At 38.8% G+C, this 14,761-nt stretch overlaps 1 protein-coding gene across 1 annotated transcript; it reads left to right on the forward strand.

Annotated features, from left to right (window-relative positions):
* The first annotated feature begins 240 nt into the window (after positions 1-240).
* Positions 241-14,175, forward strand: mmp9 (matrix metallopeptidase 9). Its single transcript, XM_043710164.1, has 13 exons — positions 241-441; positions 2,471-2,700; positions 2,933-3,081; positions 3,928-4,068; positions 4,367-4,540; positions 5,877-6,050; positions 7,045-7,218; positions 8,020-8,175; positions 8,285-8,471; positions 9,077-9,213; positions 10,149-10,305; positions 11,044-11,141; positions 12,682-14,175. The coding sequence occupies exons 1-13, from the start codon at positions 316-318 to the stop codon at positions 12,786-12,788; spliced, it is 2,010 nt and encodes a 669-aa protein (XP_043566099.1). The 5' UTR covers positions 241-315; the 3' UTR covers positions 12,789-14,175.
* The last annotated feature ends 586 nt before the right edge of the window (positions 14,176-14,761 follow it).

The following is a 14,761-nucleotide window of genomic DNA, read 5'->3' on the forward strand; positions in this document are numbered from 1 at the left end:
CTGTTAATGCAAATGCAAATTGTTACCTTTGGCTGCGGCAAGAGGTGGCTCTTTTTAGTCATGGGGGGGGTATAAATAATTAATTCAAATGTTGCAAGAATATTCAAAAAAATGTTTTGAACGTTCATTCCCTTGGCCCAGAGCCCGGTTTCCTCACCAAGGAAGCCCATTAATCATTCTGTTTTGATTTGATCTGAGTCATGGCTCTGATGTCAGTAGCTCTGTGTGTGTATAAATAATCCGTTCTTCAGCACCGGAGAACAGAAGCATCCCGAGAGTCAGACATCTCGAGCTGCGCTTTGCTGTACTCCCAACATGATGCTGATCAGAGTTGCGCTGAGTGTTGCCTTACTGGCGCACAGCTCCTTTACTGCGCCGATGGCTCCCCCATTGGTGACATTCCCTGGGGAACAGAATGTGACCGACACCGAGTTGGCGATGGTAAGATACCGGCGTGATTCAATCTTTAGCTAATATCATTAGGAGCTGTGGCTTTGCCGGAGTTAAGAAGAAAATCCAGGGTTTCTAGATGTTTAAAGAAAAAAACAGGAGACGCTGGAGATGTGCAGAAGAGTAGGCAAGGAAATGACCCCTGTGGCAACTTCATCCGAGGTCCATCGTGGGGTGGGCTCACCCGTCTGTCAGACTGCCCCAAATAACTGAAGAGGGATAAGTGACAGATAGGGTTTCATAGCCCATGAAAGGTTGTTGAAATGTTGCGAAAAAGTGTTAAATGTTGTGCAAAATCCATTGTCCCAGACACATCAAAAAGCCCGAGATAAGTAAAAGAAGGGTCCGACATTGCTCCAAAATGGAAGAGGAGCCAAAGCAATTTGAAGCAGGGAAATGGTTTGTCAGTGTCTGGATTTGTTGGCATTGCTGTGCTACCAGGAAGGCAGAAGAACTCCTGATATCAACTGAACTGATAATTATTTAGTTCTCTTGCAATCAGAAACGTTTTAAAGTAATTTTCGTAGAATTAGACTGAATGTGAAGTACAGCAAATGACCATTCCACAGATTGGGTTTATGACAGTATTTATGCTCCCCATGAGCTTGTTCATTGGGTCCTAACAGTGATGTTTTATCAAGAATTATCTGAATGAAAGTGAGGGTGTTCACAATGAAGACAGCTCTGCAATCAAGTCATGTGAACATAGAGTTGTCACAGCAGTCTCCAGCCAGTCAAGTAAAAATGAAATTCTGCTTTGGCCCCAGTCCTTACTAACTTAGTTAATCTCATCTAAGTAGCAGTTGAGTATACAATGGGCCTCAGCAGCCCTAACTCTGGCTAGATTTCTCTTACTGATTGCAGCTTGCTTTTTGGAAAAGCCCCAGTACAGGGGTTCAGATGTGGATGTGATCTCAGTTATTGTTCCCCGCCTCCCAGAGCTAAATCTCAATAAGAGCATTATGTTTATTTAAAATCCCAGCTGAAATAGCACCTGGAGAGGAACGACAACAAAAATGTTCTGGAGGATGCTTATGGGTGGATTATACTCAGCTGTTTGATTGTATGAATTAGTTAAAGCTGAAAAATCTAGTGGCTAATGTAGAAAAACAGAGGTTCACACAAGATTCTTCAATCAGGTCCACGAATTATGCTGTGTGACAGATTGTATCATAGTTAGTCATTCCAGCAATTGCAACATCATTACATAATTTGTTAATTGAATGTTTTAGCTCCAAATAAGAATTTTCTTCCCCAGTTAAATTAATAATTTGAACAGTAATTTTTTCTTACTTAGCCAAATATTTTCAGATTTATTTAAACCATAATAAGCACTCTTAAAGTGGCAAAAGCTGTGCATTTCAGGAGACTTGTTCAAAACCTCAGCTGAGGTGTCCTGTGAACAAAATATAAAACTATTTATATCATATTGTTAAGACTTGTCTGGACACAATTAGATTCTTCCACATGGGTTGTGCACAATTGACTGTAACTTGAAGTTTAACCTGCTTAGCTTTGTGTAGCCCAGTCACCAGAAAGACATTATACCAGCACACAGTAGCACTGGTACGATCTTCAATGGGATAAAAGTAATTTAATTTCTATCACACTTCCCCAGTTGGTGGAGCTGATATGTGGATTGTCAGGTGTTGTGCTGACATATACTGATCAAGAAAGTTCAAATTAGACTGGCAAGAGGAAGTGCTACAGTTGGACTCAATAACCTTAAACTCAAGAAGAGAGACATTAAAAAATATTCCAATTCTTGGTTATTATGTTGAAAATTTTGCTTGAAAGTATGCAGAAGTCTGTGCATGCCTTGAACATGCGTGTGTGGCAATAAAAGCTGTTCCTTCAAGAAAGGAGGCTAAGAAGAATACAAGTAAATGAAAAAAGAAGCAGGATATGACTCTAGTGTTTGATGTTCAATAGAGTTAGTAGCATTCCATATTAATGCTTACTCCAATAGCATTGCTACTATTGAAATCACTTTAACCTTATGGGTCTTATTATTTTACAGGATTACTTGAAGAGGTTTGGGTACCTGAATTTAAAAAACACAGGCAATGCATTGATCAGTCTCCAACCAGCCATATTAAAAATGCAGAAAACCTTGGGTTTGCCTGAAACAGGAAAACTGGATAAGGGTACACTCACTGCCATGAAGCGGCCTCGATGTGGTGTTCCTGATGTGCTGAACTACAAAACATTTGATGACGAGAAATGGGACCACACTGATTTAACTTACAGGTAAACACAGAATACGGAGTTGCTTAAACTGAAGAAGCTGGACTAAAACATGGAAACTAGAAACAGGACTGGGCCAATTGGTTCTTAAAGGTTGCTCACCATTCAATATGATCATGACTGACCTTCTATCTAATGAAATATTCCCACTTTGTCCCCATGCCCCTTGATGTGTTATGTTGTTTTGCTGCTAACTTAGCATTTCATTTAATGGTGTCATATTTTCCCCAAACAGAGTTACAGTCTACACCCCCGACTTGGACCCATCTGTTGTTGATGACGCATTTGTTCGTGCCTTTAAATTGTGGAGTGACATCACTCCATTGACATTCACTCAAATCTACAGCGGCGAAGCAGACATCATGATTCGATTTGGCAGAGAATGTAAGTAGACAAACACAATAGCATCTCAAGTGTTAATGTTCCAGTATTCCATCAGATTTTACATAATCATTCATGGAATGTGGACAACACTGAAAAGGGCAGAATTTAATATCTAAATCTAACCCTGCTAGGCTATTTCAGAGGGCAGTTAAAAATCACCCACTTTGCTGTGGATCTTGGAGTTTTTTTGGCCTTGGTAAAGCAACAGATTTTCTTCCTCCCCCCCCAGAAAAGCTAATGAACCAGATGAGTGTTCAAAATCATCTGGAATTGCCACCATTCTTAATAGCCCTTAATTACGTTTAGGTTCCTTTGCTGCCCTAGAAGGATTTGAATTCATGTTCATGGCTCCAGTTGTGTCCAGGTTATAAGATTACTAAGGGTAGAAAAGGCGCTGGAAAGGCACAGCATGTCAGGCACATTCTGAGGAGCAGGAGAGTCAACGTTTCGGGAATCACATTCCTGATGAAGAGCTAATGCCCAAAACTCTCCTGCTCCTCGGATGCTGTCTGACCTGCTGTTCTTTTCCAGCATCACCCTTTTTGACTCCGATTGCTCCAGCATCTGCAGTCCTCACTTTCTCCCTGTAAGATTACTAGTCTGGAGCACAAGATGTCATGTGCCCTTATCATATTATGTCAACATAGGCAAATTATCTAAAATGTTTATGTTTTCTTCCTCAGTCCAAGTTAAGCAACCTAAATAGTTTTTAATTGATTAGATATTTGAATACCAGCTGAAATATCGCTAAGTTGTTTTCCAGCTGTTTCACTCAATGCTTGTTGAAGGAACTTATGAATTTCTATATCTCTATTCACAATTATATTTTTTGTGTTTCAATTCAAGGGCACGGAGATGCATATCCATTTGATGGATACAATGGTCTCTTGGCACATGCCTATCCACCAGGCAACAATGTCTATGGCAGCCTGCATGGTGATGCACATTTCGATGAGGATGAGTTCTGGACCTTGGGGGATGGTGCAGGTAACAAACATTAATCTCACCAAGGAATGTGGGGATAGCACAGAAAAAAATGGTGTTAAGCTAGATGAGTATCCAAGATCCAGATTGGCAGAACAGACTCGAGGGGCTGAATGGCCTTCTATTGCTTTTCTAAAATGCAATGACTCCGCAAATAATTTTCCACTGATTTTTGAATATTATGAACCTCCTGTCCTGTGTGTTAACACTGTAGCAATCAGGAATGTTCACATACTGAGGGGGTGTTGGAACTCTTTCTCCTCCATTTCTCGTCCTAACATTTTAAACTTCTTCCTTGTAGCTGTTAAAACCCGTTTTGGCAATGCTGATGGAGCTTTCTGCCACTTTCCGTTTACATTCGATGGGAAAACATACAAGACCTGTACCACAGATGGGAGAGACGATGGATATATTTGGTGTGCCACAACTGCAGACTTTGACAAAGACCAGAAATATGGGTTCTGCCCAAATGAACGTGAGTAATTTTGACCTTGCGGACTCCTTTCTAATGTGTGGTATAGTTAACGGTTTACTTGCCTCAGTTTTCGATTCAAACTTCTGTTCCAATTGTTATCAAGGCAGTTTCACCTGGTGTGAGGTCAAACTTACAACTGTTGAAATGTTAAGAGTACTACACAGTGTTGAAAAACTAAAAACTCATTTTCAGCTCCAGGAATTTACATGCACCAACATCAGTATTATATAGGCTGTCGTGCTCACCATGTTGAATTTGCGGGTGAACCCAGGCCTGCATCTCACCATGGTGTAGTGTTGCTGTCCCCATCCTCTTTAAGTGCAGGAAACTACAAAGCCTTTTGGTTTTGTGCAGTAAAGAAAACCATTTACTGGTCTAACTAAAAGAAGCTCTTGTATTGAACAAGAAGCCACCGGCTACATTAGACAGTGCTACAGAGACTACATGGTGGACTGGATGTTCTGCCTTACTTGTCCAAGGTCCTAAGGTACATGACATCATTTTGGTATGTGATGTTTAAGGCGCTACTCTGTCTTATCCTTTTCATACCCTTATTCCCTTATACAACAGGCAGAAATAAACCACTGACCATTGTAAGATGTGGTTGAATATTTGAAACAGCCAAATAAAATCTATTGAGCTGTTACAGAGAAGGTAAGTACCTAAGGCTTTCAGGTTTCAGTAAATCTTTTAATCTCTGATATCCCCTAGTTCATTGCTGAAAACCTGATCACACCCAGGAGACAGCCAAGGAGCTAATCAATAATTTCAGAGGAATTATAAAGGCTGGAGGACTAACTGAAGAACCATTTCTGATCACTGCACTGAGCCGTCTGCTGTAGAAGTGAGGACTGTAGATGCTGGCGATCAGGGTTGAAAAGTGTGATGCTGGAAAAGCACAGCCGGTCAAGCAGCATCTGAGGAGCAGGAGAGTCGACATTTCGAGTACAAGCTCTTCATCAGGAAGAGTTGGTGCTCGAAACATGGACTCTCCTGCTCCTTGGATGCTGCCTGACCAGCTGTGCTTTTCCAGCACCACACTTTTTTCCACCTGCTGTAGAGTCCATGCATGTGGTTGGATGCATCAGAGATCATTGATACCAGTAGAAGGGACTTCAAACGGAAACTCGGAAGGTGAAGTGAATCTTGAACTCCTGGACCAACACAAAATTTGCGTCATTATTTAACCAAAAGGATATTACCCTTATTACATATAGGATTCCAAAGCTACTGTTCTTTTTCATGTCAGAGCTTCATAAAGCTTAATAGTATCAGAATTACACTTTGTACATTGCCGTTTTACTTAAATTTCTATTTTCTCTTAATTTTTGTCCAGGGATATACACGTTTAGTGGTAACAGTGACAATTCACCGTGCGTGTTCCCCTTTATATTTAATGGAAAGAGTTATGACCAGTGCACAACTGATGGCCGTGATGATCGCTACAAATGGTGTGCCACTACCAGCAATTTTGATGTGGATAAAAAATATGGTTTCTGCCCCAATCCAGGTATTGATTCATAGTTAGAAAACTTTGTCAATAATCAATAGTCCGTTTTGTCAGATAGAATGGTAGAGAGAGCTTGGGGTTTTAATTTGACTGAGAAACGAACAAAATAGCAGATTTGCTTTGGAAATGAGTTTTTTTTCTAGAGACTGAGTGAGTCAGTAGTTTGTGCTGCTGCAATGGTCAAATAACCAGTGGCATTCATTGTCTAGAATTATACATAAGAAAGTGTCACTTGATTTAGGCACTAGAAAGTGCTGATTCCTTTGGAATGTCTCTTCAGTGTGGGGTCAGCGTCTACCAGGAGATGGAGTGAAAACTGGAGAGAACTTTAACAAATGATACAGACTGTGATAGAATTATTTAGTATGGTTTTAGCATGGAAAAAAAGCCCTTCCAATGCTTGTGTCACTGCCAGCTCTCCACAATCGCAACTCAGCTGATTTCACTCGTCCACCTTTTCCTGGTGGCCTGCAGTTATGTTTTGCCCTTCAGTTGCTTATCCAATTTCCTTTTGAAACCCACGAATGAAATTGCATCCACTGCACACACAGTCAGTGCAATCCAGATCCTAGCCACTCACTACCTAAAAGTGTCATTTTCCACTTAAATTGGTGCCCTCAGATTCTGAAATGAGTCCAAAATTTTATTTTTCTTGCAATGAAATCTCTGAGGAGCAAAGACATTAGAAATAAAGTTCAGGGCTAAGAAGTTGTTTCCTAGCCCATCAGTGCTGCCCCTACACTATTTCATCTTGTCTACCCTAATGTCCACTGGATTTTTGTTTTTTTGAACTTTTTGGCTCCATTATCTTTCTGGAAGATCATTCCAAATATTCATGTGTCCCCGGGCAATTTGTTTTTTTGCTGCAATGTGATTTAAATCCCTTTTCATTTGTTCACATTTTTGTCCTACTGAGCTAGTGCTTTTTGAGGTACCTGTACTATTATGGATTAATACTGACCTTCTCTCATGGTGCAAAATGTTTTTCTTACAGTTAATGCTGTGATTGCTGGAAATTCTGATGGAGATTTGTGTTCATTCCCTTTCACATTCTTTGGAAAAACATATGATGCTTGCACCACTGACGGCAGATCAGATGGGCAGCTCTGGTGTGCAACCACCAGTAACTTTGATGAAGACAAAAAGTGGGGTTTCTGCCCGAATGCTGGTAACTGTCAACTTTTCCATCTTTTGCCAATATTTGTCTACTTTTGCATCACTGTTCGTTGGTACTCAATGCAAACATACCATTTCTGATTCAAGTCATTGAACTGTTGATTCCCAACTGTAACTGTCTTAAAGAAAAATCACTGGTAAAACTCAATAGCTCTTGCAGCATCTGTGCAAGAAAGCAGAGTTAAGGTTTCAAAACCAGTGACTCTTTGAATGAACCAGAGAACAAATGAGCCAGGTTCAGCCTCTGGTCGTCATCCACTACTTCTTGCTGAAATATGCTTGTATGTTGATTTTAGATGAGAAGACTCGGTATAACTAACATTTAAAAGGGACCTGGATGGGTATATGAATAGAAAGGATTAAGAGGGATATGGGTCAAATGCTGGCAAATGGGACTAGATTAATTTAGGATATCTGGTTAGCATGAACAAGTTGGACCAAAGGATCTGATTCCATGCTTTACATCTCTATGACGCTAAGTGGATTGGTTTTAGGTGTGTTTGTCTTACCTATATCTAAAAGGTGTGACAACAATCACTGGTAAGGGTCACCTAATGCAAAATGGCCACTCAGATAATGTGATCAAGCAATGGTATAATCCTTGGAATTATAGAATCAACACGTATTAGTTACACTGGAACCAGTCAGGTTGAACCCAGTGGTCAGTTTTGGTCATGAATTTCTTGATGTTTATATGTTCATGTTTCTGTCAGTTGACTTTTTTTTCAGAATGAGAGTCACATGACAAAGTTGTATTTAGATGAATGACCAATTGATGTTTGTTCTTATGTAGGGTACAGCATCTTTTTAGTGGCAGCTCATGAGTTTGGACATGCCCTGGGACTAGATCATTCCAGTGTCGAAGATGCTCTGATGTACCCGATGTACAAATACAAAGAAAACTTCAGGCTATCCGACGATGATGTTGCAGGAATTCAGCATCTCTATGGTACGACCAGTTTATTGTTTCATCCTAAAAGACAGTTGCTCAAGGCCTTTTAGTGAAGATATTGCAGGTAGTAAACAAACATGCTCACATGACCTTGTTCTGAATACAGGACGAAAATTTGGCCCAACATCAACCATCCCTACATCAAAGGCACCCATCTCAACATCTGTGCCGACTACCACCACCGCTGCCACAACCACTACCACCACAATCAAGCCAGGTGCAGATGTCTGCAAAGTGGATACTTATGATGCAGTTGCGAGCATAAAGAAGACGCTTCATTTTTTCAAAAATGGGTGAGTAATGGTAACTTCAATCCATCACTTTCAAATATATGAAAGCAGAAAGAACATGCATTTTTATGTGACATGGATCTCAGAGAGAGGTCATGGAACAAAGGAACAAAAAGAGGCCTTTCAGTCTATTCTTCCCTTCAATGAAAATATGATCATTTTATCTATATTGTAACTTCATTCATCCACCTTCACTCTATATATCTTAGTCCCCTACTTACAAAAATCTGTCATCACCGATATCATGAACTGAGCTAGTGCGTGATTTTATAGGTGGATTTCAAACTTCACTGTCTTTTGTGTAATTTCACACCTGAATGAGCAGGCTTTAAGTTTTAGATATTATAATTCCTATCCTAGACTCTTTACCAAGTATCTCCTACTTTTCAAGTAATTCTTCCAAAATTCTAAAAAATTCAAATAGTTTTCCCTATTCAAGGAAATACTTTATAGGCTCCATAAATTAACCCTTGGAACTCTGGCAATATTGTGGTGAAGTGCCAATGCATTCCTCCCAAGTCCAAAATGCCCTCTCCCAAGATACAATGGGAAATACCTGGGTATCTGTTGGGTATTATTCCATCTGATCTTATTTTTACATTTTCTAGATATGTCTGGAAATTTGCATTAGCAAAGAAAGTCATCAATGGACCAATTCCAATTGCAAAGCTGTGGCCAAAAGCTCCTTCCAAAATTGATGCTGCCTTTGAAGATAAAAGGACAAATAGTATCTACATTTTCTCAGGTTTGTCTGAATTATTGACTAAGTATGGTTCTCAGGCTATACTATTTTAGCTATACGATTAACAAATTCTGAGGCAAGCTTCGTGTAAAAGATCAAGAGTGCAGATGAACCATTCTTTTATTTAGTTTTAAAAACTTGGTGCAAGTTAAGAGCTTAGCTTTTCATAAATAAGTGTGAATAGATTTCACATTGAATATGGCAGAAAAATAGAACTCTTGGTAACCATTGACCAGCGAATGTTCCAAAACAAAGCCAGTGTCTGGGTTAGTTCAGTCACAACAACATTTCGGTTTTTAAGGTTACCTCACATGTACAGACATATATGAAATCTATAGTATTCCTTCCAAGATTTGAGTACGAGCTGTTAGTTTTATAAATGCATGGGATGTGAGCATTGTTGGCCAGGCCAGCATTTTTGCCTATTCTTAATTGCCCCGAGGGCAGTGAGAGACAACCACAATGCTGTGAAGCTGGAGTCATACGTAGGCCAGATCATGTAAGGACGCTGTTTCTTGCACTGACCACCACTTTTTTTTAAATCACTACTTATCAATGAAAAATGGCTACATCCCCATGCCATACTGAATCTCTACTTAAGTGTTGTCTCAATTCTTGTCCACTTATCAATCACTGCTCATTCAATTTGCTTGCAAGAAATTCATTTTTTCAGTGAAACATATTCGTCTAAATTTTGCTGTTTGCAATTTTACCAAATGAATAATTGATGCCTCCGTTTACACTTCTAATGCAGTCATTAGTTTGTTTATTTTAAATGGTTTGATACCGCACTTAAGAAGCAGATCGAGGAATGTTATGCAAATGTTGCTTTCGTTCATTCATTGCTGATAGTCATTTCTAGGCTAAATAACTTTAAACTGTTCCTAAAGAATGTAACCAACAGAAACTAAAATGTTCATTTTTACTTATGCCCACAGGGAGATCATACTGGGTATTTTCTGGCACTAGTCTTGAACCAGGCTATCCCAAGGACATCAGCAAACTGGGTATTGATACCAATGTTGAACGGATAGTTGGTGCAGTTGGGAAGGGTCTAAACAAAGTACAACTACTTGGTGGACAGAAAGTTTGGAGGTGAGCAGAATGTGATTAGAATTATGAATTTAGGCAAACTTCAACCAAGTATAATTCTTTTTTCTTTATTAGATGTACTAAACAAGTGCAAGATGTGGACAGCACGGTGGCACAGTGGTTAGCACTGCTGCCTCACAGCGCCAGAGACCCGGGTTCAATTCCCGACTCAGGTGACTGTGTGGAGTTTGCATGTTCTCCCCGTGTCTGCGTGGGTTTCCTCTGGGTGCTCTGGTTTCCTCCCACAATCCAAAGGTCAGGTGAATTGGCCATGCTAAATTGCCCTTAGTGTTGGGTAAATGTAGGGGAATGGGTGGGTTGCAGGTCGATGTTGGGCTGAAGGGCCTGTTTCCACACTGTAAGTAATCTAATCTATGCTGTAATTAATATTGTAAACTATATATCTATCTCTTTACCTTTTATGATTTACTCGTAAGTCCTTACCACTTTGTTCAATGTGAGAAAAGGCAAATATTGTAAACAATGGAATGTTCTGAATTAATTTAGATGTAAAGATATTTGCAACTTGGAACTAACATAAGAGATTTGCAAGAGCAGCAGAAAAGCTGTTGTCGTCGACAACCAGTAATGTGTGGTTTCAATTCTGGAGGACATGAGTCTAATGTATTATTTCTGCATAAGTTTGTTTTGAGTAAATTGCAAATTGTACTTAAAATTTATGGCATGTATGAATGGAACTGTGCAATGAACTTATTGGAGTATTTTTGATTTGCCATTCAGGCTCGATATGGCAACACAGAAAGTTGATAAGATCAGTCAAATTTATGACAGATTCCGGCACGTTCCTGTTGATGCTGATATTGTCTTCATGCACAAAAGTAAGTTAATCAGATTTGTTACAGTTTTGAATGCCAAATAGCATTGTACAATCTAACCCTTTTATTTGGCTGAATTTGTCAATCACAAAAGAAGTCGCATGTAATACATACAAGAAGTGCAGTTTAATTTTGTACTCAAACACTGTAGACATTAGTGACAGCATAGTACCAATTGAATGTGTTCTCCAGAGACATGTTACAGCATCTGTTGTAGGAATTTTTGAAATTGCTATAAATCCTCTTGATCTTAGTTCTGGGTGTCCTTGTTTTAACAATAAATATATAACTACCACTGGATCATGAAGGTCCAAAGTAGGTTTCTATTTTGAGTAACTGATTATCTTGTGTCCAAGTTAATCTGCGAGCCATATAGACCCTTGCAATCCTGCCCATGAATTTTAAGATAACTCAGTTTCAGTTGCGTTGGTTATTCATTTTGGCCTCTGTTGCCTGGATGCAAGAGATCAGGGGGATTAGCAAAGGCTACCTTATTGCTCCTCTCTCATTGATGGATAAATTCCAACTCAAAGCACTGAGATTGGAAGTTTGGTGTTACTGTAAATATGGGAATATTCATTTTAACTGTCTATGCTGCCCATCTGACGGCATAGTAGAAAGGCAAAAAGCTCCTGAGCTCCCTCAACAAATGCTTGCTCTAATGTGCAATTTGACTTAGAAGAATAGCTAAGATGTAATGAAAAGTAATTATATTCATTTTCAAGTGACATTATTTTCAAATCTTGCAGCACATAAGGAGACCATTCTCTCCATTGTGCCTGCGCTATCTCTTTAAATGATACATCCAATTAGACCCATTCCCAAACTCTTTCCCAAAACGCTGTACTTTGTCTTTTCTTTGTTGAAGTATATATCCAATTCCTTTTCAAATTTACTATTAAATCTGTTTCAAATGCTCTTTCTGGCAGACACTGCAAATCAAGATTGTGTCCTAATCTCCTCTCCCCCTTTGCAATTATCTTATGTCTGTGTTGTCTTGTTACTGACCCTTCCCCAAAAAAGACCAAGTTCTCGTTATTTACACTATTGAAAGACCACCTAAATTTGAGCACCTCAGGAAATGAAGTCTCTCAGTGCTGATGTAATCCTGGTAAACCTTCTCTCTGTATCTAAAACCTTGCTAACCTTTCACGGGCAATTCTAAGGCTACTCCTTGCTCCATATAATACTACCCTTTGATGTCACCCCTATCCATTGTTGCTGTATAGTACAGGCTGTTAGCTATATAGAGACAAATCTTATAATATTATGAATGATTGTGCCTTGGCATAGTACATCATGAAACTATTACATGTATAGGGCTCTACAGTCATTAGGTTATTAGATAAATTCACTGCTCCTGTACTTTTTGAGCTTAGTCAAAGTAGAGAGCTAGTTAAAGAATTAACATTAAAGGCCCTGCCCAATTTCTGATCATGGAATTCATTCATGTGGAGACAGTTAACAGCAAATCATAGACACACACAATGTAAACTTCGTTTTTATGAGATAATTTATCAACTTTCCAATCCATTCTCTTCAGTGAACACCTACTTCCTGCGAGATAAATACTTCTGGAAAATGGACATGTATTATCGGGTCACTTTTGTCGGCTTCATCAAAAGTAACATTCTGAATTGTAAAGAATAAAACTTTCAACCTCAGGAGCAGCATTATCTCGAGGAAGAATTGTTGTTTAATATATTGTGTTTACATTATTCTGTCACATTCTAGGATCACAGTGTAATCCTTCAGTTTACATTTGCTTTCCATGTTACTGGGTTTGTTCTTGAAGGATAAAACATCTGTGCAAAATATTTTGCCAAGGAGAAAGGGTGAAATTATAAAACCCAGTTACCTTCACTCTGCAACTGGTTAAAGGATTAGACAACAACCAACAGTATTTTTTTAAATTCATCACTTGTAAGAGATAAATATATTAACAGCTTTGATTGCATGAATTTTCACTCAGGCTGAGTCAAAATGCCTGCTGGACAATCTAAGTCTGGAACTTGATTTGTTATATTCATTCTACTTGCAACTAATGTTAAAGCACGTTATTGTGACATTCCGTGTAAGGCATAAATGTGAAGCAGATGCAAATCCATACGAGACATAAAGGAGGGTGTGCTCCACTTGTCACTGGAACACATTTGCTTATTCCACTATCAGCTATAATAAGATTGACCACAACAGAGTGAAGAAGACTCAAATGTGTCTTTTTTTAAAGATCGTGCGAAAGGCGGTGTCCCAATGACAACTGTTATTTGTATTGTTTACTGCGAGTACAGATAATGTTTATATCATATACAAGATTAATTATTTATTCTAATTTCTATGTTTATTTTTTCTACTTGGGAACAGTTTTTGGATAGATTTTCCTAGGATGTTTAGCGATGTAGTGTCCAGCCGTTGATCGGTATAATGGACAGTTGCATTGTAATGTCGATCATGCTGTTTGTGTATCTCACTGATCCTTCATTGGTGTGTCAACAACCATTGTCACTCCTGCTGATTATGCTACCAAATAGCAGGCAAACACATTGTAACATCGGCTATCAAAATAGCTTGATATTCACTGGTTTGCCATGATTGCAGTGAACTTGAGAAGAGGCCTTTGTACAAATTGCATTGACTATTAGATTGCAAAATGTGAACATTTTGATATTGGTCTCTCATCACTGATTACCATCTCAACACACAATAGTCAGGTCATTACAAAATAAGACTTTTCATTTATTGTTTCTGGAGTTACTAATGTAGCTTTACTTTACCACAATAGTGTTATTAAAATACCCATATGTCCATTGAGATGATTTAGTTATTATATTCAAATGGTGCTGATATTTTATGCATAGTTGGTTTGGAGTTTCTCTTGCCATACTGAGTATAACATCCCTTGGTATGCAAAAGAATTTCCACTCAACATTTCCAATGCATTTTTATATTAATTAATTTAAAGTTTAAACATTGTAATTGATATAAATTATTTTCAGTTTGAATGCTTAACTTCTAATAAACTGCTTGTTGCATCTCATAATATGGTTTTCTTGATGATTGTGTGTGAACTGTGGTGCATATTGGTCACATTAGTGCTTTCCTGCAAAACTGACCCTCCTACCTTAACCACATTAAATATCATTACTACATCAGCCTTCCTGGCTAATAAGTCTGCAAAAGGTGCCAATGGAAGGAAACAGGTCAGATGTCAGATCTTTAGAGATTGTTATTTGGATAGATTTGTTTGAAGCTTGTCTTCACGTCCAGCAGAAAATCCCAGGTGTAATATTCACCACATTTTAGGAAGAATGTGAGGGGCCTCGAGAAGATGCAGAGCAGAATTATCAGAATGGATCTGAGAAAGATAAGGTTTAGCTTCAAGATTAATTCAAAGATGCTGAGGTTGTTCTCCATGGATCACAGGAGACAGAGGGAAGATTTGATACAGACGAACACGATTTGCAGGGTGAACAGATTTAAATGATATAGACAAAGAAAGATTGTTCTCATTAGCTGGAGATACAAGGGCAATGAGACACCCATTTAATGCCAGAGATGCAGTTGTGGTGAGGTGGACTGGGGGACAATGTAAGACCATAAGATCAAAAGATGTAGGAACAAGA

This window comes from Chiloscyllium plagiosum, chromosome 20, assembly GCF_004010195.1.
Source record: "Chiloscyllium plagiosum isolate BGI_BamShark_2017 chromosome 20, ASM401019v2, whole genome shotgun sequence".
Lineage (NCBI taxonomy): Eukaryota > Metazoa > Chordata > Chondrichthyes > Orectolobiformes > Hemiscylliidae > Chiloscyllium > Chiloscyllium plagiosum.

Bases quoted from the DNA above. Each gene is read 5' to 3' on its own strand.
- mmp9 (XM_043710164.1), top strand. From the start codon at position 316: ATGATGCTGATCAGAGTTGCGCTGAGTGTTGCCTTACTGGCGCACAGC. The intron at 3,082-3,927 runs GTAAGTAGACAA...TTTCAATTCAAG, and splicing joins GATTCGATTTGGCAGAGAAT to GGCACGGAGATGCATATCCA. The intron at 4,069-4,366 runs GTAACAAACATT...TCTTCCTTGTAG, and splicing joins GACCTTGGGGGATGGTGCAG to CTGTTAAAACCCGTTTTGGC.